Source organism: Rhinatrema bivittatum, chromosome 5, assembly GCF_901001135.1.
Source record: "Rhinatrema bivittatum chromosome 5, aRhiBiv1.1, whole genome shotgun sequence".
Taxonomy (NCBI): Eukaryota; Metazoa; Chordata; class Amphibia; order Gymnophiona; family Rhinatrematidae; genus Rhinatrema; species Rhinatrema bivittatum.
In genome coordinates, this window is record NC_042619.1 from 241957484 (window position 1) to 241975680 (window position 18197).

Genomic DNA, 18197 nt, shown 5'->3' on the forward strand with positions numbered 1-18197 from the left:
TTGACTTTCACTTGGAGAGCAGCAGCCTGATCCCTCTGCCAAGCATACCAGTGGGAGGCCGATTATGCCACTTTCATGGAATATGGCAATCAATCACAACTGACCAATGGGTGCTGGCAATCATTGCTCAGGGTTACCATCTGAATTTTCTTGCTGTTCCACCAGACTCCACCACCTCTACAAGCATGGAGAGTAACCGACCACTCTGTCCTTCTGGAGCAGGAGGTTTACCTTCTTCTCCAGTTAAGAGCAATAGAACACGTTCCTCTTTCACAACAAGGCCTAGGGTTCTATTCCCGGTACTTTTTGATCCCCAGAAAATCTGGGGGGCTTCATCCAATTCTGGACCTACGTGCCCTCAACAAGTACCTCCAGCGGGAAAAGTTCAAAATGGTAACCTTGGGCTCGCTTCTACCTCTTCTACAAAGAAGAGACTGGCTCTGCTCTCTGGACCTCCAGGACGCATACACCCACATCGCGATAGCTCCAGCTTATCGCAAGTACCTCCGGTTTTTAGTAGGCCCAAGGCACTATCAATACCGGGTGCTTCCATTTGGCCTAGCATCGGCACCACGAGTCTTTACCAAATGTCTCGTAGTTGTCGCAGCTTTTCTCAGGAAAGAAGGTGTTCACGTCTACCCCTATTTAGACGACTGGTTAATCAGAGCCCCATCCCAGCAAGCCGCTCGGTCATCCCTGGATTTGACTCTACACACTCTAATCTCTCTAGGATTTCTCGTCAATTACGAGAAATCCTATTTAGCCCCATCTCAAACCTTGTCTTTCATTGGGGCAGACTTGGACACCTTACAGGCAAAAGCCTTTCTATCTCAACGAGTGCAGACCCTCGTGTCTCTCGCTCACCAGTTGCAGTCTCAGTATACAGCAACGGCGCGGCAATTCCTTGTCCTTCTCGGACACATGGTGTCCTCAGTCCATCTCACTCCAGTGGCCCGCCTGGCCATGAGCGTCATGCATTGGACTCTGAGATCACAATGGATTCAAGCGACTCAGCCTCTGTCAACCATTGTCCACATCACCGACGCACTCCGTCTGTCTCTCGCCTGGTGGAAAGATCAGAACAATCTCCTCCAGGGACTGCCCTTTCATCTACCAGATCCTCAACTCATTCTCACCACCGATGCTTCCAACCTCGGCTGGGGAGCTCATGTGAATGATCTACAGACACAAGGATCTTGGTCTCCAGAGGAAGCCAAACACCAGATAAATTTCCTGGCGCTTCGAGCAATGCGATATGCTCTCAGAGCTTTTCAGGATTACCTATCAAATCACATCATCCTAATTCAGACGGACAATCAGGTGGCCATGTGGTACATCAACAAACAGGGAGGCACAGGTTCCTTCCTTCTGTGTTAGGAAGCTGCGCAGATTTGGGCGGAAGCGCTCTCCCACTCGATGTAGCTCAGGGCCACCTACTTGCCGGGAGTGCACAATGACTTGGCAGACAAACTGAGTCGTGTCTTCCAACCGCACGAGTGGTCTCTCAATCTCTCGGTAGCGACCTCTCTCTTCCAGCAATGGTGTTATCCCCAAATAGACCTCTTTGCGTCCCCTCAGAACCACAAAGTAGACAATTACTGCTCCCTCATTCGGAGCGAACGCTCTCAGTCCAGAGATGCATTCTCCCTCTTGTGGACGACCGGTCTGCTTTATGCATTCCCTCCACTTCCTCTTCTCTCGAAGACTCTCGTGAAGCTCCGTCAGGACAAGGGAACCATGATCCTGATAGCACCTCACTGGCCACGCCAAGTGTGGTTTCCAATACTCCAGGATCTTTCCATCCGCAGGCACATTCCCTTGGGACAGGACCCGCTTCTGATCACTCAGAACGACGGATGTCTACGCCATCCCAATCTTCAGGCCTTGTTCCTGACGGCATGGATGTTGAAAGGCTAATCCTTCAGCCACTTAACCTTTCAGACTCAGTTTCTCGTGTCCTGATTGCTTCGCGAAAGCCTTCCACAAGGAAATCTTACTCCTATAAATGGAAAAGGTACACATCATGGTGCACTGCGCAGTCCCTTGATCCCTTTTCCTGTCCAATCCCAAGGTTTTTGGACTATCTCTGGCATTTGTCTGAGTCAGGTTTAAAAACCTCTTCAATCAGAATACATGTCAGTGCAGTAGCCGCCTTCCATAAAGGTGTCGGGGATGTCCCTATATCGGAACAACCCCTCGTAACACGTTTTCTTAAAGGCTTGCTCCATATCAAGCCACCTTTACGTCCTCCGGCCCCTTCTTGGGACCTTAATCTGGTTCTCGGGTGGCTCATGAAACCACCGTTCGAACCTCTTCACTCCTGTGACCTAAAATATCTCACATGGAAAGTGATTTTCCTTTTGGCTATCACTTCAGTTCGCAGGGTGAGTGAGTTACAGGCCCTAGTTACCTATCCGCCTTACACTAAACTCCTGCAGGACCGGGCGGTACTCCGCACTCACCCTAGGTTTTTGCCTAAGGTAGTTTCGGAGTTTCACATTAATCAATCCATCATACTACCTATCTTCTTTCCCAGGCCCCACTCCAACCCAGGGGAACAGGCTCTGCATACCCTCGATTGTAAACGGGCTCTAGCGTTCTACCTAGACCGTATAGTTGCCCACAGGAAGAGCACTCAGTTATTCGTCTCTTTCCATCCCAACAAATTAGGGCAACCTGTGGGTAAGCAGACTCTCTCCTCCTGGTTGGCGGACTGCATATCTTTTTGCTATCAGCAAGCAGGCATTCCTTTCCAAGACCGTGTTAAAGCACACTCTGGAGGGCCATGGCGACTTCAGTAGCACACCTACAATCGGTGCCGCTTCCTGACATTTGCAGGGCTGCCACCTGGAGCTCTCTCCACACTTTCGCAGCCCACTATTGCTTGGACAAAGCCGGAAGACAGGATTCCATCTTCGGCCAATCTGTCCTGCGTAACCTATTTCCAACATGACGTACCAACACCCTTCCGCCTGCCCAGTGGGGTTCAGGATGCCCTCTACCAAATTCCACCCCAGTTGTTGTGCCTGTTGCACGCCGTTGGGTACATTTGGTGTATGTTCGGACATCCTCAGCTCGATACTCACCCATATGTGAGGACTACCATCCTGCTTGTCCTGTGAGAAAGCAAGTGTTGCTTACCTGTAACAGGTGTTCTCACAGGACAGCAGGATGTTAGTCCTCACGAAACCTGCCGCCCCACGGTTTTGGGTTCGTAATGTTTTGTTTTTATTTTTTTGGCACTGCCTGTAGCTATCAAATAAGACTGAAGGGGACCCCTGCTGGCTGCAGGGTTAATGCCATGCTGGGCATGCCCAGTAGGGGCCAGTCAAAGTTCTGGAAACTTTGACAGAAGTTTTCCGTGATTAAGCTCCATCCTGAAGATGTCACCCATATGTGAGGACTAACATCCTGCTGTCCTGTGAGAACACATGTTACAGGTAAGCAACACTTGCTTTCTTTCTATGGAGTTTTTCGGGCCCCGGTTGGGTTTTTGGTTGTCTGACATTGAAGGAAACTGTGCAGTCTTTGTCCAAGAATCCTTCTCTTGCTTACATCTCTAGGCTTTTCCTGTATCCGGGAAGTTCCAGATCTTCTATTATTTTCAGGCTTTACTGATCCGTAACCCTGGTTGAATGTATTCCGTGATGCAGAGTATGCTTCTGCTTGCACTTGCATCACTCCTCTGCCTTCGGCGCCCCTGCTATGCAGGAGAGTTTTGTGTTTGTAATCCATATGGTTTTTCTTTGTAGAACCCAACTGTTCTCCAGCCTGGACCCCTTGTGGGTCAGCTGCCTGTGAGTGGTAGTGCTTTCAGCACAGTGTGGTTTCCCACTTTGTCCTGCTTGGACAGCCTAAAGCTAGGGATTCACCTATGTGTGATGACTACCATCTTGCTTGTCCTCAGAGAAAGCAGAGTTGCTTATCTGAAACAGGTATTCTTTGAGGAAGGAGACAAGAAGGATGTTAGTCTTCACAAAACCCATCCACCTCCCCTTGGAGTTGGTTCTCCATGTATTAGCTATATCATGGAATGAGGGACTCTGCCTAGGGGGCATGGTTATGACCACAGTTGTACATGCTCAGAGGGCATGTTTGAAAGTTCTAGATTCTTTTAGATCAAAGTTCCGTGCCGGTCTCAATCCGATGATGTCACTCATGAGTGAGGACAAAACAGCCTTCTTGTCCTCTGAGAACACTTGTTAGGGGTAAGCAACTCTGCTATCCTTTCAGTATACCCCAGGCATAAAGCTGAGGATGCATACAAAAATAAAAAAAAAATACAGTGTGACCTTAGGTATAGTTCCATCCTTCACTCTGGCTCTCATAGGAAGGTTCTGAATATAAGGTTTCCACGTGTCTAAGAATAACTTACTGCGTAAGAAATTAACACCGCAACCTAAATTCTCCATTTGAATAGTACGTGAAATAAATTCCCCCATCTCCAAAAGGATGAAGGATCAGAATCCCACCAATCACCCAATCCAAGAAATGTATCTTCTGTCAATAATCTTGTATGGATGCACAGTACCAGAACATATGTTATGTACAAGGTTATCTTTACCTACTTAACATTTAGGGAATTTATCCATGTCAGTAATCTTGGCCTTATAGGCTCTGACTGGGGAAAAGTAAACCCTGTGAAGAAGCTTAAATCAAATTTTTCTTTATGAGAAGCATTCTTTGCAGTTCTTAAAAAGGACCTTGCCTTGTTTTCTGAAGTTAAGATAACATAATTCTCTTCCACTTTTCCATTAGTCCCTAATACTGAGTACTGATGAACTGATGATTGGGGCCCATTTTTGAATAGATTTATAAAATCGCCAATATTGATGACTTCTCCAACTCCTTATCTCTGGCAAAAGCTATCCAATTTAACCAGCAAATCTTTTCTCAGACCCCGCTTGTACAAGGTATCTACATATTGGTGTAAAGGAAAATATAAAAGAGAATCTTTTTTTTTTTTTTTCCTAATTCCATATTGATCCTGAAGATCCTGCTTTGACACAGTCCCATCATCTTTAAGAATGTGTGCAATCTTCCTAATTCTCAGTTGGGCCCAGAATAACAGTGATTTAACTTGATTCCCCAGTAAAATGTCTGAATTCCCTTGATGTGCAGCAAAAGTGATACTGACGACATGTGGCCCAACATATTTCCAGTTATGCTGCAGAGGTGCCATTAATGCACTGTCTGACATAACAGCAGTTGTTGGGCTTCAACATGTAAAAGAAACCAGAGATGTCATTTCTGTAGAAAGATGACACATACATTGTAAAGAAACCAGATAGGTAAATAGACATATAAAAGTGCAATAGTAAATTTACCTATGTATCAATAGACAAAATACTTTTTTTTTTTTAATAAAGTATTTATGACCATCAAATAAAAGATGCTGAAATCCACTTATTTATAGGAAATCAGAAACCGGTCTAACCGAGGCCGCCTCATGAAATTATAATCATTGGCCTTAGGAGAAATATTTTTGAGAATTTTTTTCAAATTGCAAGTAAAAAAAACTTAACTTGAGAAGATAGTCCCAATAATCCAAATTATTTTCTCTAAAGACACTAACCGAAACTGCCAGCACTGTTTCAAGGTTTCGATTTCTTAGATACTTTGCGACTACACTATTTTCATTCACAAGTGAACAAAAGAAACCAGAGCTTTAAAACTCTGGAGAAAAAGTAAGAAATTTAAGGAAATTTAAAACCAGGATCAGGACCGCAGGTTCTGTTGAACTCCTCTGCTGAGAGTCAGAGAAAATACTGGAGGATCGCAGGCGGCACACCAGGTTAAGAGGTGGGTGCATTTTCAGTTTTTTTCTCTGACTCCATCTGCTGGAAGGAAGACACTGCCCAGAGGTCTGGATTGATCCTGGTACATACAGGGAATGTTTGTGTGTTTTAATATAGTCAGTTAATGTTGACCACATAATAGTAGTAAATATTTTTTAATATGTCTTAAAAGTTAAAATCTGATAAGAAAATTGTGATAGAGAATAGTTCTGGCCTTTTTGTAAAGTTTCTAAATGGATAATTATCTAACCTTGGCTTGATGGTAATTTTCATAGGAGTTAGTGGGTAAATGTAATATGCTATCATAGAGATTTTCAAAAGCTTAAAATGCACTTAACGCAAGTAAAATCTATGGACAATTCAATGGCATATATTGTAGCAATTTTCAAAAGCCCACTTACACGGCATTTTCACATGTAAAACCCAGTTTTAAGCATGTAAATCTTTTTGAAAATTACCTTCATAAGATGATGCCTTGCAGTTTGCAAGAATAGATTTTGAAATTTTTATAATCTGTTTTTGCAGGTCCCCACACATCCACCTGGTCCTCCAATGGGTGCACTTCAGCCGCCACCTACATTCTCGCCTCACTTAAGTATGCCACCTCCCGGTTTTGCTCCTGGGGTTCCTCCTCCACCCCCACCACCATTCATGAGACCTGGATTTAACCCACTCCATTTGCCACCAGGTATGATGTGCTTTAAGGAAAAATATTCTCACAGCTTGAAAAATGTGCGAGGGATGCTTTGACCATATGCTGGGTTCACTTTTCACGGTGAGGTGGGCATACCACTATATTTTTTGCTCCATAAGACGCTCTAAAATTTTTCCCAAAAATGGGGGGAAAATGTCTGTGCGTCTTATGTAGCGAATATAAAAAATAAATTAACTACAACTGACCCCCCCCCCCCCCCCCCCCCCAAGATTTGCCATAGGTCCCTGGTGGTCCGGGGGAGGGTCCCGGGAACGATCTCCTGCTCTTGGGCCGTCAGCTGCCAGTAATCAAAATGGCGCCAGCGGCCCTTTGCCCTTACTATGTGATGGGGGTTACCGGTGCCATTGGTTGGCCCCTGTCACATGATAGCAATGGACGACTGGCGCCATCTTGGGTTGGGCCGTCCGTTGCTCCTGCCATGTGACAGGGGCCGACCAATGGCATCGGTAGCCCCTGTCACATAGTAAGGGCAAAGGGCCGCCGATGCCATTTTGATTACTGGCAGCTGACGGCCCAAGAGCAGGAGATCGCTCCCGGGCCCCCCCCCCCCCCCCCCCCCCCCCCGGGACCACCAGGGACTTTTGGCAAGTTTTGGGGGGGGCCAGGAGGGTGGGGGGTTGTAGTTAAGTACATTTGAAGGGTTGGGGTGGGGGTTGGGTTTTTTTTTTCCACGAAAGAGCAATAAAAGTTTCCTGATCCGGGGAGTGGACCAAAATGGCCCTCCCCAGACCCGAAAACGAAACGGGGACAAAAGAATTATATGCATACCCCTAATTTGCAGTTATTGGAGAAGTGCAGAAAATGATTTAAAGAATATTATATTGAAATCCTTGTGTGGACTTTTACTCTATTCTGCACTTCTCCCATAACTGTGTATTGTTTAAGTGCAGGATTTGCTCCCCTTTTCTGTTTTTGGATTACCCCTAATTTGTTCCATAAGACGCACAGACCCCCGGGAACAGAGCCGGTTTAGCACACCATTTTGTTTTTCTTTTTAATTTCCCCCCTCTGAATCCTAGGTGCGTCTTATGGTCAGGTGTGTCTTATGGAGCGAAAAATATGGTATATGCCTTTTGAAAAGTACCAAGTACTGTGTAATGGGGAAGAAATTTTGAGAATGTAACTCAACTCAGAAGAGGACTTTGGGTACTGGGAGGATGGGGTTAATAATCATGATTTTGACATAACTGCAACATTGCTCTCCACTTCCACAGCAGGGGGGAGGGGAATTGGAGTCAGACAGCTGACACTGGGAGCTGGCTTTAATGGTCTGGGATACAGATATGCAGACATTAGGGAAAAAGTGCAGGACTGGTTTTTTTTTGGCCAAGTCCAAAAGCAAAGCATATGGCTTAATGGTTTATTAGATTTTATATACCGATACATCAGACAAGCCTTCACATTGGTTTACAAAAGATTAAAACAAAATCAGAAATACAATATTCATAAAATAGTAATAGCTAAAACTACACAAACTATTCAAGCAGCATTGTCTGAATTTATCAAGAAGGCTGTGCACCCATTAAAAATGTTGCTAGCAGTAATTTTGGTATGGGCTTGACAGTTGCTTGGTTTTGATTGTTAATATTATTAACCTTAACATAAGGCTTCGGGGTGACTGACACAGAGTGGCAGTTAATACTATAACAAACTTGCTAGGCAGACTAGATGAACCATTTGGTCTTTTTCTGCTGTAAGTACTATGTTAGAAAACAAAAAAATAAAATGAAGATAGAATCAGCTACATCAACAATTCTGTAAGGATTAAATGCATCAAGCGGGTGGGTAGTTAAACAAAATTTTGGAAGTTCAATTATGGGCATTGAATTACTACAGCTATTGAATAGAAGGAAAATTTTCACTATTGTGTACTATGTACTGCAGTAAGTGATATTTCCGTTTGGTGATACTATCCTCCATTTTATAATACTTATAATACAAACTAAACTTTGTTGAGGACATCAAGGTTTCAGCAAAGGATTCCTTAGAAACTGGAGAGTGATTGTAATGTGTACTATGCAGACATAACAGCTAAGTATTCATGAGAGTTCTCAAAATTATTGAAAGGATTCTTTAAGCATTTAACTTCCAGATTTTCTAGAGGCACAAACTACCATTCTGTAAAGATAAATGTAATTAAAATGGGAGACATTCAGAAGCATAGTGACTGTGAATGTCTTCAGATGCAGCGCAAGAGGAGATACAGGAGTGTCCGCCTAAGCAATTCAGTGAATTTGGTTGAAATACTGTCGGGCCGATACAGTAAGGGCGCATAAGAGAGAGTGCGGCAGTGCTGGGCGCACCCTTGTTTGCCATGCTCACGGTTTGGATCACATAACGCTCGATACAGTATTCAAATGAGACACAAATGCAAGCCGGGTCCAAAGCGCGTCCATGAAGCTGTAGGCGTGCGCAATCCATTTTACTGTATGGAGCGGTATACAAAGCCTATACATTATCCTGGGTGCGCTGGTACCTGTCATTTCACCAGGAAAGTGGATGGTTCTCCTACAGACCCCGCTGCCTTGAGAGCCGGCGGCAGCAAGCCCCAGCAGCCGGCTCTCAAGGCAGGTGGCAGGGAGCTCAACAAAGCACCTTGCGCGCAGCTCCGATTTTCCGCCTCCTTCGGATGGGCAAGAGAGAGTCGAAATTTCATGGGCAAACTTTCCCCCAACCCCCGGTCACCTGCCCTGGCCGCGGCCACGCAAGCCCCCAGCAGCAGCAGCAGCAAGGGCGTCCATGGGTGCCGGTCTCCCGTGCGGGCACGCTGACAGCTCCGGAGTAGCCCCAGTCCTCTCCCCCTCCTCCTGAGGCACGCACCGCGGCTCCCCTGCCTCACGGGGGCAGCCAGCGGCGAGAGCGGCTTCAGCAGCCCGGGGCGGATCGGGTGTTCCCCATGCGAGGCGGCTTCCAGCAGCCCCCGCCGGCGAAGGTGCATCAACGCATGCCTGTACACCCAATTTGGGCGCTCAAGGCAGCAGGCGCATGAACACACGCTGTGACCTGAGCACCCGGCTGGATGTCCGAGGTCACGGCGCATGTTCATGCACCTTCGCTGCCTTGAGTGCCCAAATTGGGCGTACAGGCGTGCGTTCATGCAACTTTGCCGGCGGGGGCTGCTGGAAGCCACCTCGCATGGGGAGCGCCCGATCCGCCCCGGGCTGCTGAAGCCGCTCTCGCCACCAGCTGCCCCCGGGAGGCAGGGGAGCCGCGGTGTGCGCCTCGGGAGGAGGGGAGAGAGGACTGGGGCTGCTCCGGAGCTTTCAGAGCGCTCATACGGGAGACCGGCACCCATGGACGCCCTTCTGCTGCTGCTGCTGGGGGCTTGCGTGGCCGCGGCCAGGGCAGGTGAGCAGGGGCTGGGGGAAAGTTTGCCCGTGAAATTTCGTCTCTCTCTTGCCCGTCCGAAGGAGGCGGAAAATCGGAGCTGTGCGCACAGGTGCTTTGTTGCGCTCCCTGCCGCCGATCGCTGACTGCTGGGGCTTGCCTGATGCTTGTCAAGCTGGCAATCCCCGATGCCCGAGCATAATACAGAAATGATTTTCGCCCTGCGCCTTGCTTTATTTTTTGTAATAATTTTTCCCCCTTGTGCGAGAAGCATTTTTTTCTGTGGATTGGGTTGGTTTGGGACTGGGCGGCTAAGTTCACCACACTAACGCCAGGGTCAGGGTAGGCGGTAAATTTGCACGCTAAAGACTCTGCAAAATAGCTGGTTAAAAAGGCGATAATCTGGGCGCATGTTACTGTATCGGCGGGAATAGCTAATCCGATCATTAACATATATACATGCCGCGGGCGGAAAGGGATACGCGTCGATTTCAAGAAGCGGTAAGGACGCGTAAAACCAGATACTGAATCGCGGGTTAGACATATGCGTCCAAATTGTGCGTACAAAGCGGGTTAGAAACAGGGTAACCGCGGCCGCGCTTTACTGTATTGGCCTCTGTGTGTGTGTGTGTGTGTGTGTGTGTGTGTGTGTGTGTGTGTGTGAACAGAAACCAACTTTTACACTATTTCATTTGATTTGGAGTGTTGGTCATATGAGATATTGTCTTTGTAGCAGCTCTGTAAGCTGCCCTGAAGCTTGAAAAGGCAAGGATCAAATAGGCAAGCCCTAAAATCAGAGGAAATAACTTTTGGTTAAAGTTAATTGCTCCTTTTAAGACAGTTGAATGGTGTACAATAGTGATGTATACCTTTGGAATATTTCCATTTGATTGGTGTTTTGAGTTGGCTGGGAAGTTTACTTCTGGGGGAGTTCTGCACACAAAAACTTAAAATTCTCCAAAATTATACATACTTTATTTTGGTCCAAATAACACAATATATGTCTTTAAGTAATACAGAAAAAAGTTATTACTTAAAGATGCAGAGTTCTAAATATTTTGAGCAGAATGTCCCTAGTTCACTGTAAGAGTCTCTTCTACCTTCTCTTCCTACTCCCCTGGACAATCTCCTTTCACTTTGCCCTCTCAGGCCCATCTCCTCCACCTGCCAGTATTTCTTCCCTCCCCCTCTAGGCTCAGTCCTTTCCCCCTCGATCTCCACTCCGAGTTTGACCACTCTCTCAATACTGGCCCTCACCCAGGCACCCTCTTTTCCTCTCTCTTACAGGCTTCCTCTCTCTAGTGCAATACACGCCTCCTCATACAGGCTTCTCTCGCGCACGCACATCCTCTCATACAGGCTCCCTGCTCTCATGCATACACACCCTCATACAGACTCCCCCTCTCTCGCACATACACACACCCTCATACAGGCTCCCTCTCTCTTGCGCGCACACCCCCATAGTCTCCCTTTCTCTCACACATACACCCGCACACAGGCTACCTGTGTCTCTCTCACATAGCCCTGTACACTGGCTCCCTGACTCACTCACCCTCCCTACACATAGGCTCCCTTTCTCTCTCACATCCCTTCACACAGGCTCTTTCTTACACATACACACACCCTTACACAAGTTCCTTCTCTCACAAACAAACAAGTATCCTCAAACAGGCTCTCTCTCTAATAAACAAGCACCTTCATAAACCCACAATCCCTTTTTCACACACACTAACTCTCAATCTCTCACACATTACACACTCCTTCCTACCAAAGGACTGTGCACAGACACTAGCCTTGTTAACCGGCTCTCTTCGAGCACGCCCACAAATAACAGCGCATCAATGTCTCTCTCTCTTGGGTCACATGGCCTCCAAGTCCACGTCACTCCTATGGCCAAATTAGCTATGAGACTCACTCAATGGACGCTCAAAAGTCAATGGACACAAGCCATTCAACCAATGTCTTTCCCTATCCGAGTAACTCAAGAACTACACTCCTCGCTCCTCTGGTGGACAGACATGGACAACTTGCTCAAGGGCCTACCTTTCCAACAACCAATTGTGCAAGTGACATTAACTACAGATGCATCCACCTCAGGCTGGGGAGCACACATTGGCCATCTACAGACCCAAGGTACTTGGAATAAACTCGAAGCAACTTTTCAGATAAACTTCCTAGTATCCTACTACCCCTAACTAATCAAGCTAGATATTTCAATGGTGGGGGTGGAAGGTAAATAGAACCAAGAGCTAAGAGAAACAGATAAGTATGAGAGAAAAAATGTGTGAAGCTTGCTGGGCAGACTGGATGGGCCGTTTGGTCTTCTTCTACCGTCATTTCTATGTTTCTATGTTAGAGCTTCGAGCTATACGTTATGCGCTACATGCGTTCAAGGACTGCCTTTCGCACAAGACTGTTCTCATACAAACAGACAACACAGTTGCCATGTGGTACATCAACAAACAGGAAGGTACGGGCTCGTATCTCCTTTGTCAAGAAGCTGCACAGATTTGGGACTGGGCCCTAACACACTCAATGTTTCTCCGGGCCACTTATCTGGCAGGCATTCACAATGTAGTGGCAGATCGCCTCAGTCGTCACTTCCAACCTCACGAGTGGTCTCTCGACCCCCTAGTAACGACCAAGATATTTCAAGGTTGGGGACAACCAACCATAGACCTCTTTGCATCTCATCTGAATCACAAAGTGGACAAATTCTGTTCTGTACACAAACAGAAAAACCAGCCAGCCAAGGACGCCTTTGCTCGCCCTTGGAAATCAGGCCTTCTATACGCGTATCCTCCGATACCGCTCATAACCAAAACTCTAGTGAAGCTACAACAGGACAAGGGGGCCATGATACTCATAGCCCCATATTGGCCTCGACAAGTATGGTTTCCCACACTTCTAGACCTCTCGATCAGGGATCCAATTCGCCTGGGAGTAGCTCCCACTCTCATAACTCAGGATCAGGGTCAGTTGCGCCATCCCAACCTTCAATCCCTATCCCTGACAGCATGGATGTTGAAAGCTTGATTTTACAGCCACTCAATCTTTCATCCAATGTATCTCAAGTGCTTTTAGCTTCACGTAAACCTTCAACACGAAAGAACTACTCTTCGAAATGGAAAAGGTTTACTTTGTGGTGCAGGCAAAAGAATATTGATCCTTTCTCCTGCTGTACAACGTCCCTATTAGACTATTTATGCCATCTTTCAGACTCTGGTCTCCAGACTTCATCTGTACGAGTACATTTAAGTGCAATCTCAGCTTACCATAACAAAATGGGAGATGCACCTATTTCAATGCAACCTCTCGGCAGTAGATTTATGAGAGGTTTAACGCACCTTAAACCACCAATTCGACCACCAGTCACTGAATGGGACCTGAATTTAGTTTTAACAAGACTCATGCGTTCTCCTTTCGAAACCCATACATTCCTGCGATCTCAAATTTCTTACATGGAAAACTATCTTCCTCATAGCCATTACGTCGGCTAGAAGGGTTAGTGAGTTACATGCACTTGTCACATACTCACCCTATACAAAAGTCCTACATGACAGAGTGGTTCTACGTACACATCCAAAATTCCTTCCCAAGGTAGTCTAGGAATTCCACTTGAACCAATCCATAGTTTTACCCACATTCTTCCCAAGACCTCACTCTCACAAAGGTGAAAGGGCCTTACATACCTTGGACTATAAGCGTACGCTAACATTTTACTTAGACCGCACTGCAGTCCATAGGAAATCCAATCAACTCTTTGTATCTTATTATCCAAACAAACCGGGTAAAGCAGTGGGTAAACATACTCTATCCAACTGGTTAGCAGATTGCATACAGTTTTGTTATGAAAAAGCAGGCCTTCCTCTCCAAGGGTGAGTAAAGGCACATTCAGTAAGAGCAATGTCAACCTCAGTAGCACACTATCGTTCAGTGCCAATCCTTGACATATGTAAAGCAGCAACATGGAGTTCTCTTCACACCTTTGCGGCCCACTACTGTCTCGACAAGGAAGGACGACAAGATTCAGTCTATGGACAATCTTTCTTAAAGAACTTGTTTCCAGCATAATACAACTCCTTCTACATCTATCCTGCTCTAATTTCAGGCTGCCTCATTTTTCCCAACGGTACGCCAATTGTTGTGCCTGTTGCACAAGTTGTACACTGTTGGTCCAATTCAAGAATGACTCAGCCTCTAGCTTGCTAATCACCCATATGTGAGGACTAGCATCCTGCTTGTCCTGGGATAAAGCAAAATTGCTTACCTTGTAATAGGTGTTATCCCAGGACAGCAGGATGTAGTCCTCACGAAACCCACCCTGCCACCCCGCGGAGTTGGGTCCGATACGTTTTATTATTTTATTTTTGGCTAACGCAAATTGCTACAAAAAAGACTGAAGGGAGACCCCTGTGGTCAGGAATATCATGGCATGCTGAGCATGCTCAGTGGGCACACTGTGCCAGTCAAAAGTTTCTAGAAACTTTGACAGAAGTTTCTCCGTATTGGGCTCCATTACTGATGTCACCCATATGTGAGGACTACATCCTGCTGTCCTGGGATAACACCTATTACAAGGTAAGCAATTTTGCTTTGTCGCGTTTCCCTTCTACCCAAGTATCTACTGACTGCCATCTCGATAGCAATACTGCAAGGCTCCCTGCACTTGACACCATTTCCTCAGTGGAAATTGAATCTATATTAAAAAAAAAAAAAAAGACCATGCACACACCCCTCAGATACCATCCCTACTAAAACTCTCCTTACTATCCCTAACATCATTGCCAAGCCCATTTCGAATATAATCAATAGATCCATCACACTTGGTATCGTTCCACGAAATCTGAAACATGCCATTATCAAACCTATCTTGAAAAAACAGACACTTGATCCAGCCGACTTTACCAACTTTCGCCCCATTTCAGATTTACCTTTTATCGCTAAAATCCTTGAAAAGTCAGTCAACCGGCAATTAACTGATTACCTAGACGAACACAACATTCTCTCACAATTGCAATTCGGTTTTCGACGACACCACAGCACTGAGACTTTACTAATTTCACTGTCTGATTACATCCTCAAAAGCCTAGACAAAGGCCTTTCACGTATTCTGATCCTCCTGGATATCTCAGCTGCCTTTGACACTGTCAATCACAAAATACTGGCTCAACGCCTCTCAGATATTAGCATTACAGGATCAGCCCTGCAATGGTTCCAATCCTACTTGCAAGACAGGCAATACAGTGTACAAATAGGCAACTGCACCTCCAAAACTATCCCCCTGCCACAAGATGTCCCCCAAGGCTCCTCCCTGTCCTCCACTCTCTTCAACATCTACTTCCTCCCTCTCTGCAACCTTCTATCCAATCTAGGCCTCCCGCACTTCATTTACGCTGATGGTGTGCAAATTCTTATTCCTGTAAATGACACGCTTCAAAAAGCTACTGAGACCTGGAATTCCACTTTAACGGTTATTAATGCACTCCTGACAAGCAACTTCCTAGCACTCAACACTGCCAAAACAGAGATACTACACATCACTCCACAAAGCATTTCCTCTCCCCTGCAGCTAGGCTACAATCCCCACTCCCCTGCTGCCTCCAACGAACATGTTCGCAGTCTTGGCATCACCATTGATCACCATCTTACCTTCAAAAAATACATCAACAACACACTCAAAGCCTGTTATTTCAAACTTCACACCCTCAAAAAACTCAAACCCTTACTACACCTCAGCGACTTTCGCACTATCTTACAAGCATTCATTCTATCCAGAATTGACTACTGCAACGCCCTTCTCCTAGGTTTACCCAAAAACACACTGCAACCACTCCAATTACTCCAAAATGCTGCTGCACAGATCCTCACTAACACACACAAAAACGATCACATCACCCCTGTTCTAAAACACCTTCATTGGTTACCTGTCGCTGAAAGAATAACATACAAAACTCTCACTCTCATCCACAAAGCACTCCACAACCAAAGCATGCACTGGTTCACAGAGCACCTTACTTTTCACAACACAAACAGACCTATAAGGCAGCAACACAGAGCAACACTTCTCATCCTCTCCCCTAAACAGTCTAAACTTGGTTCCTCTAGAGCTCGGGCATTATCTTTAGCGGGACCCGTCCTATGGAACAAGCTCCCATCCTTCCTTCGTCAGGAACCTTACCCAAAAAAATTTAAGCAGAACCTGAAAACTTCCCTTTTTAGACAAGCTTACTCATAACAACCTACCCTCTCCCCTCTGAATCCTCTGATACTCTAACTTATATGACATGCTATCTGTATTTAATTATATTTTGATCCCATATAAATTGTAAATTGTTCAGTTTTAGCTTTCCAATACGCTCTAGTTGATTTTCCCCCCTTGTATCTTATTTACCTTGCTCACTATTGTTCAATTTTATGCGCATTGTTCCTTGTTCTCTGTAAAGCTCGTTTAGCTGCATTTTTGTTTATTGTGAACAGATGAGATGTTCCCAAAGTTCATCGGTATATAAAACCTTCTAAATAAAATAAATAAAAACAAATTTTGAGTGCCAGTATTAGCGTTGCATTTCTGTATATAGCACAAAGAAAAATGTATGTGAGCAACCACGTAAACACCTGTGAGTGACACTTTGAAATGTATGAGCAATGGCTCACATGCTTGGCTTAGAGGCAACTGTGCTGTGGCATTTGGCATGACCATAGGCTGAATATGATTGACATCTTTTTCAGCAAATACTATTTTACCGTATTTTCAAAGTTGCATGCTCTCTGCTAGGAGATGAAATATGTATTAAGATCACAAGCATAAGAATCCTAATGCCTCCTTTGAAAGCAACAGGTTATAAATATTTTTATGCGCTGTTTTTTGTCTGCTGACTTTGTGTGATAGTAATGTGCTTTGCTGCATACACCTAACTATAATCAGTGTGATATGACTCCACTTCCCATTCTTGAATGTGGATTACTGTAGGTGCTATTACAGCGCAGTGTAAGAAGTAAGAATTGTAAACTGTGAAATAAGTAAGGTGCTTATATGTTCTCATGCAGTTGCTTTTGTTTTGTAGGCTTTCTTCCTCCTGGTCCTCCTCCTCCTCTGACGCCACCAGTATCTCTTCCCCTTACTCCAGGAGTAACTATTCCAACTTGTAAGTGTTTGCAAATGTGTGGTGGGGGTTGGGGGCAGGGATTCGTGTATAAATAACATCTTCCTATTTATGTATATACTTTTATTTCCTTAGCTACTTCAGCTAATATGAATGACAGTGCTTCAAAAGATTTGTCTTTGGGGAGTCCCATTCCAACAGTAGTAACTGGACCCAGAGGAAATGCTGAATCTGGAGAAAATATGAAAATGTTTGGATCTGGCCCCCCACCCATGGGTCCTGCTAACCATCCTGGTAATCATCCTGGACCTGCTAACCATCCTGGTCCTGGACCTGCAAACCATCCTGGTCATCATCCTGGGCCTGGTGGCCATCCCGGTCCAGGTGGCCATCCCGGTCATCCTGGACCTGGGGGTCACCCTGGGCCCGGTAACCATCCTGGACCTGGGGGTCACCCTGGGCCCGGTAACCATCCTGGACCTGGGGGTCACCCTGGGCCTGGTAACCATCCTGGACCTGGTGGTCACCCTGGGCCTGGTAATCATCCTGGACCTGGGGGCCATCCTGGGCCTGGTAATCATCCTGGACCTGGGGGCCATCCTGGACCTGCTAACCATCCTGGGCCTGGGGGCCATCCTGGACCTGCTAACCATCCTGGGCCTGGGGGCCATCCTGGACCTGCTAACCATCCTGGACCTGGGGGCCATCCTGGACCTGGGGGCCATCCTGGACCTGCTAACCATCCTGGACCTGGGGGCCATCCTGGACCTGGGGGCCATCCTGGACCTGGGGGCCATCCTGGGCCTGGGGGCCATCCTGGACCTGCTAACCATCCTGGACCCGGTAATCAGCCTGCTCCCATAAACCAACCTGTTCCACTTCTTGGTAAGTTCATTTTTAATTTTTTAAAGGTGTACTCACAATGTTTTAAGTTCATACAGTGGATCTGTTTCTGCTTACAACACACGAAGTCCTCTGAGCTCACAAAAGTGATAATCACTAGTCATAAAGATTAGTATTGGAACAGATATATGTATGTGGAAACAGTGCAGTAGTATAATCCATATGAGAACAGATATGTTTCTATGGGAAGATAACTATAGTAATATCCCTTTTTACTATAGTACATGTTTTATACAAAGGGATAGTGCAGTAATGTAACCCACAAAACCTGTTAGATTAATATATTGCAATTAGAAATTAGAAAAGCAAGTTGTTATGACTTGTACTGCAGTGTAGCATTCAAAAAGT

At 45.9% G+C, this 18197-nt stretch overlaps 1 protein-coding gene across 3 annotated transcripts in view; it reads left to right on the top strand.

The window, feature by feature from the left end:
* Nucleotides 1-18197, top strand: part of SCAF4 (SR-related CTD associated factor 4) — a 428510-nt gene that overhangs the window by 334910 nt on the left and 75403 nt on the right. For all 3 annotated transcript variants that reach the window (XM_029603599.1, XM_029603600.1, XM_029603601.1), the window contains 3 exons: nt 6324-6486; nt 16908-16988; nt 17082-17831. In XM_029603599.1, the coding sequence (XP_029459459.1) occupies nt 6324-6486; nt 16908-16988; nt 17082-17831 (994 nt within the window). The remainder of the gene's footprint in view (nt 1-6323; nt 6487-16907; nt 16989-17081; nt 17832-18197) is intronic.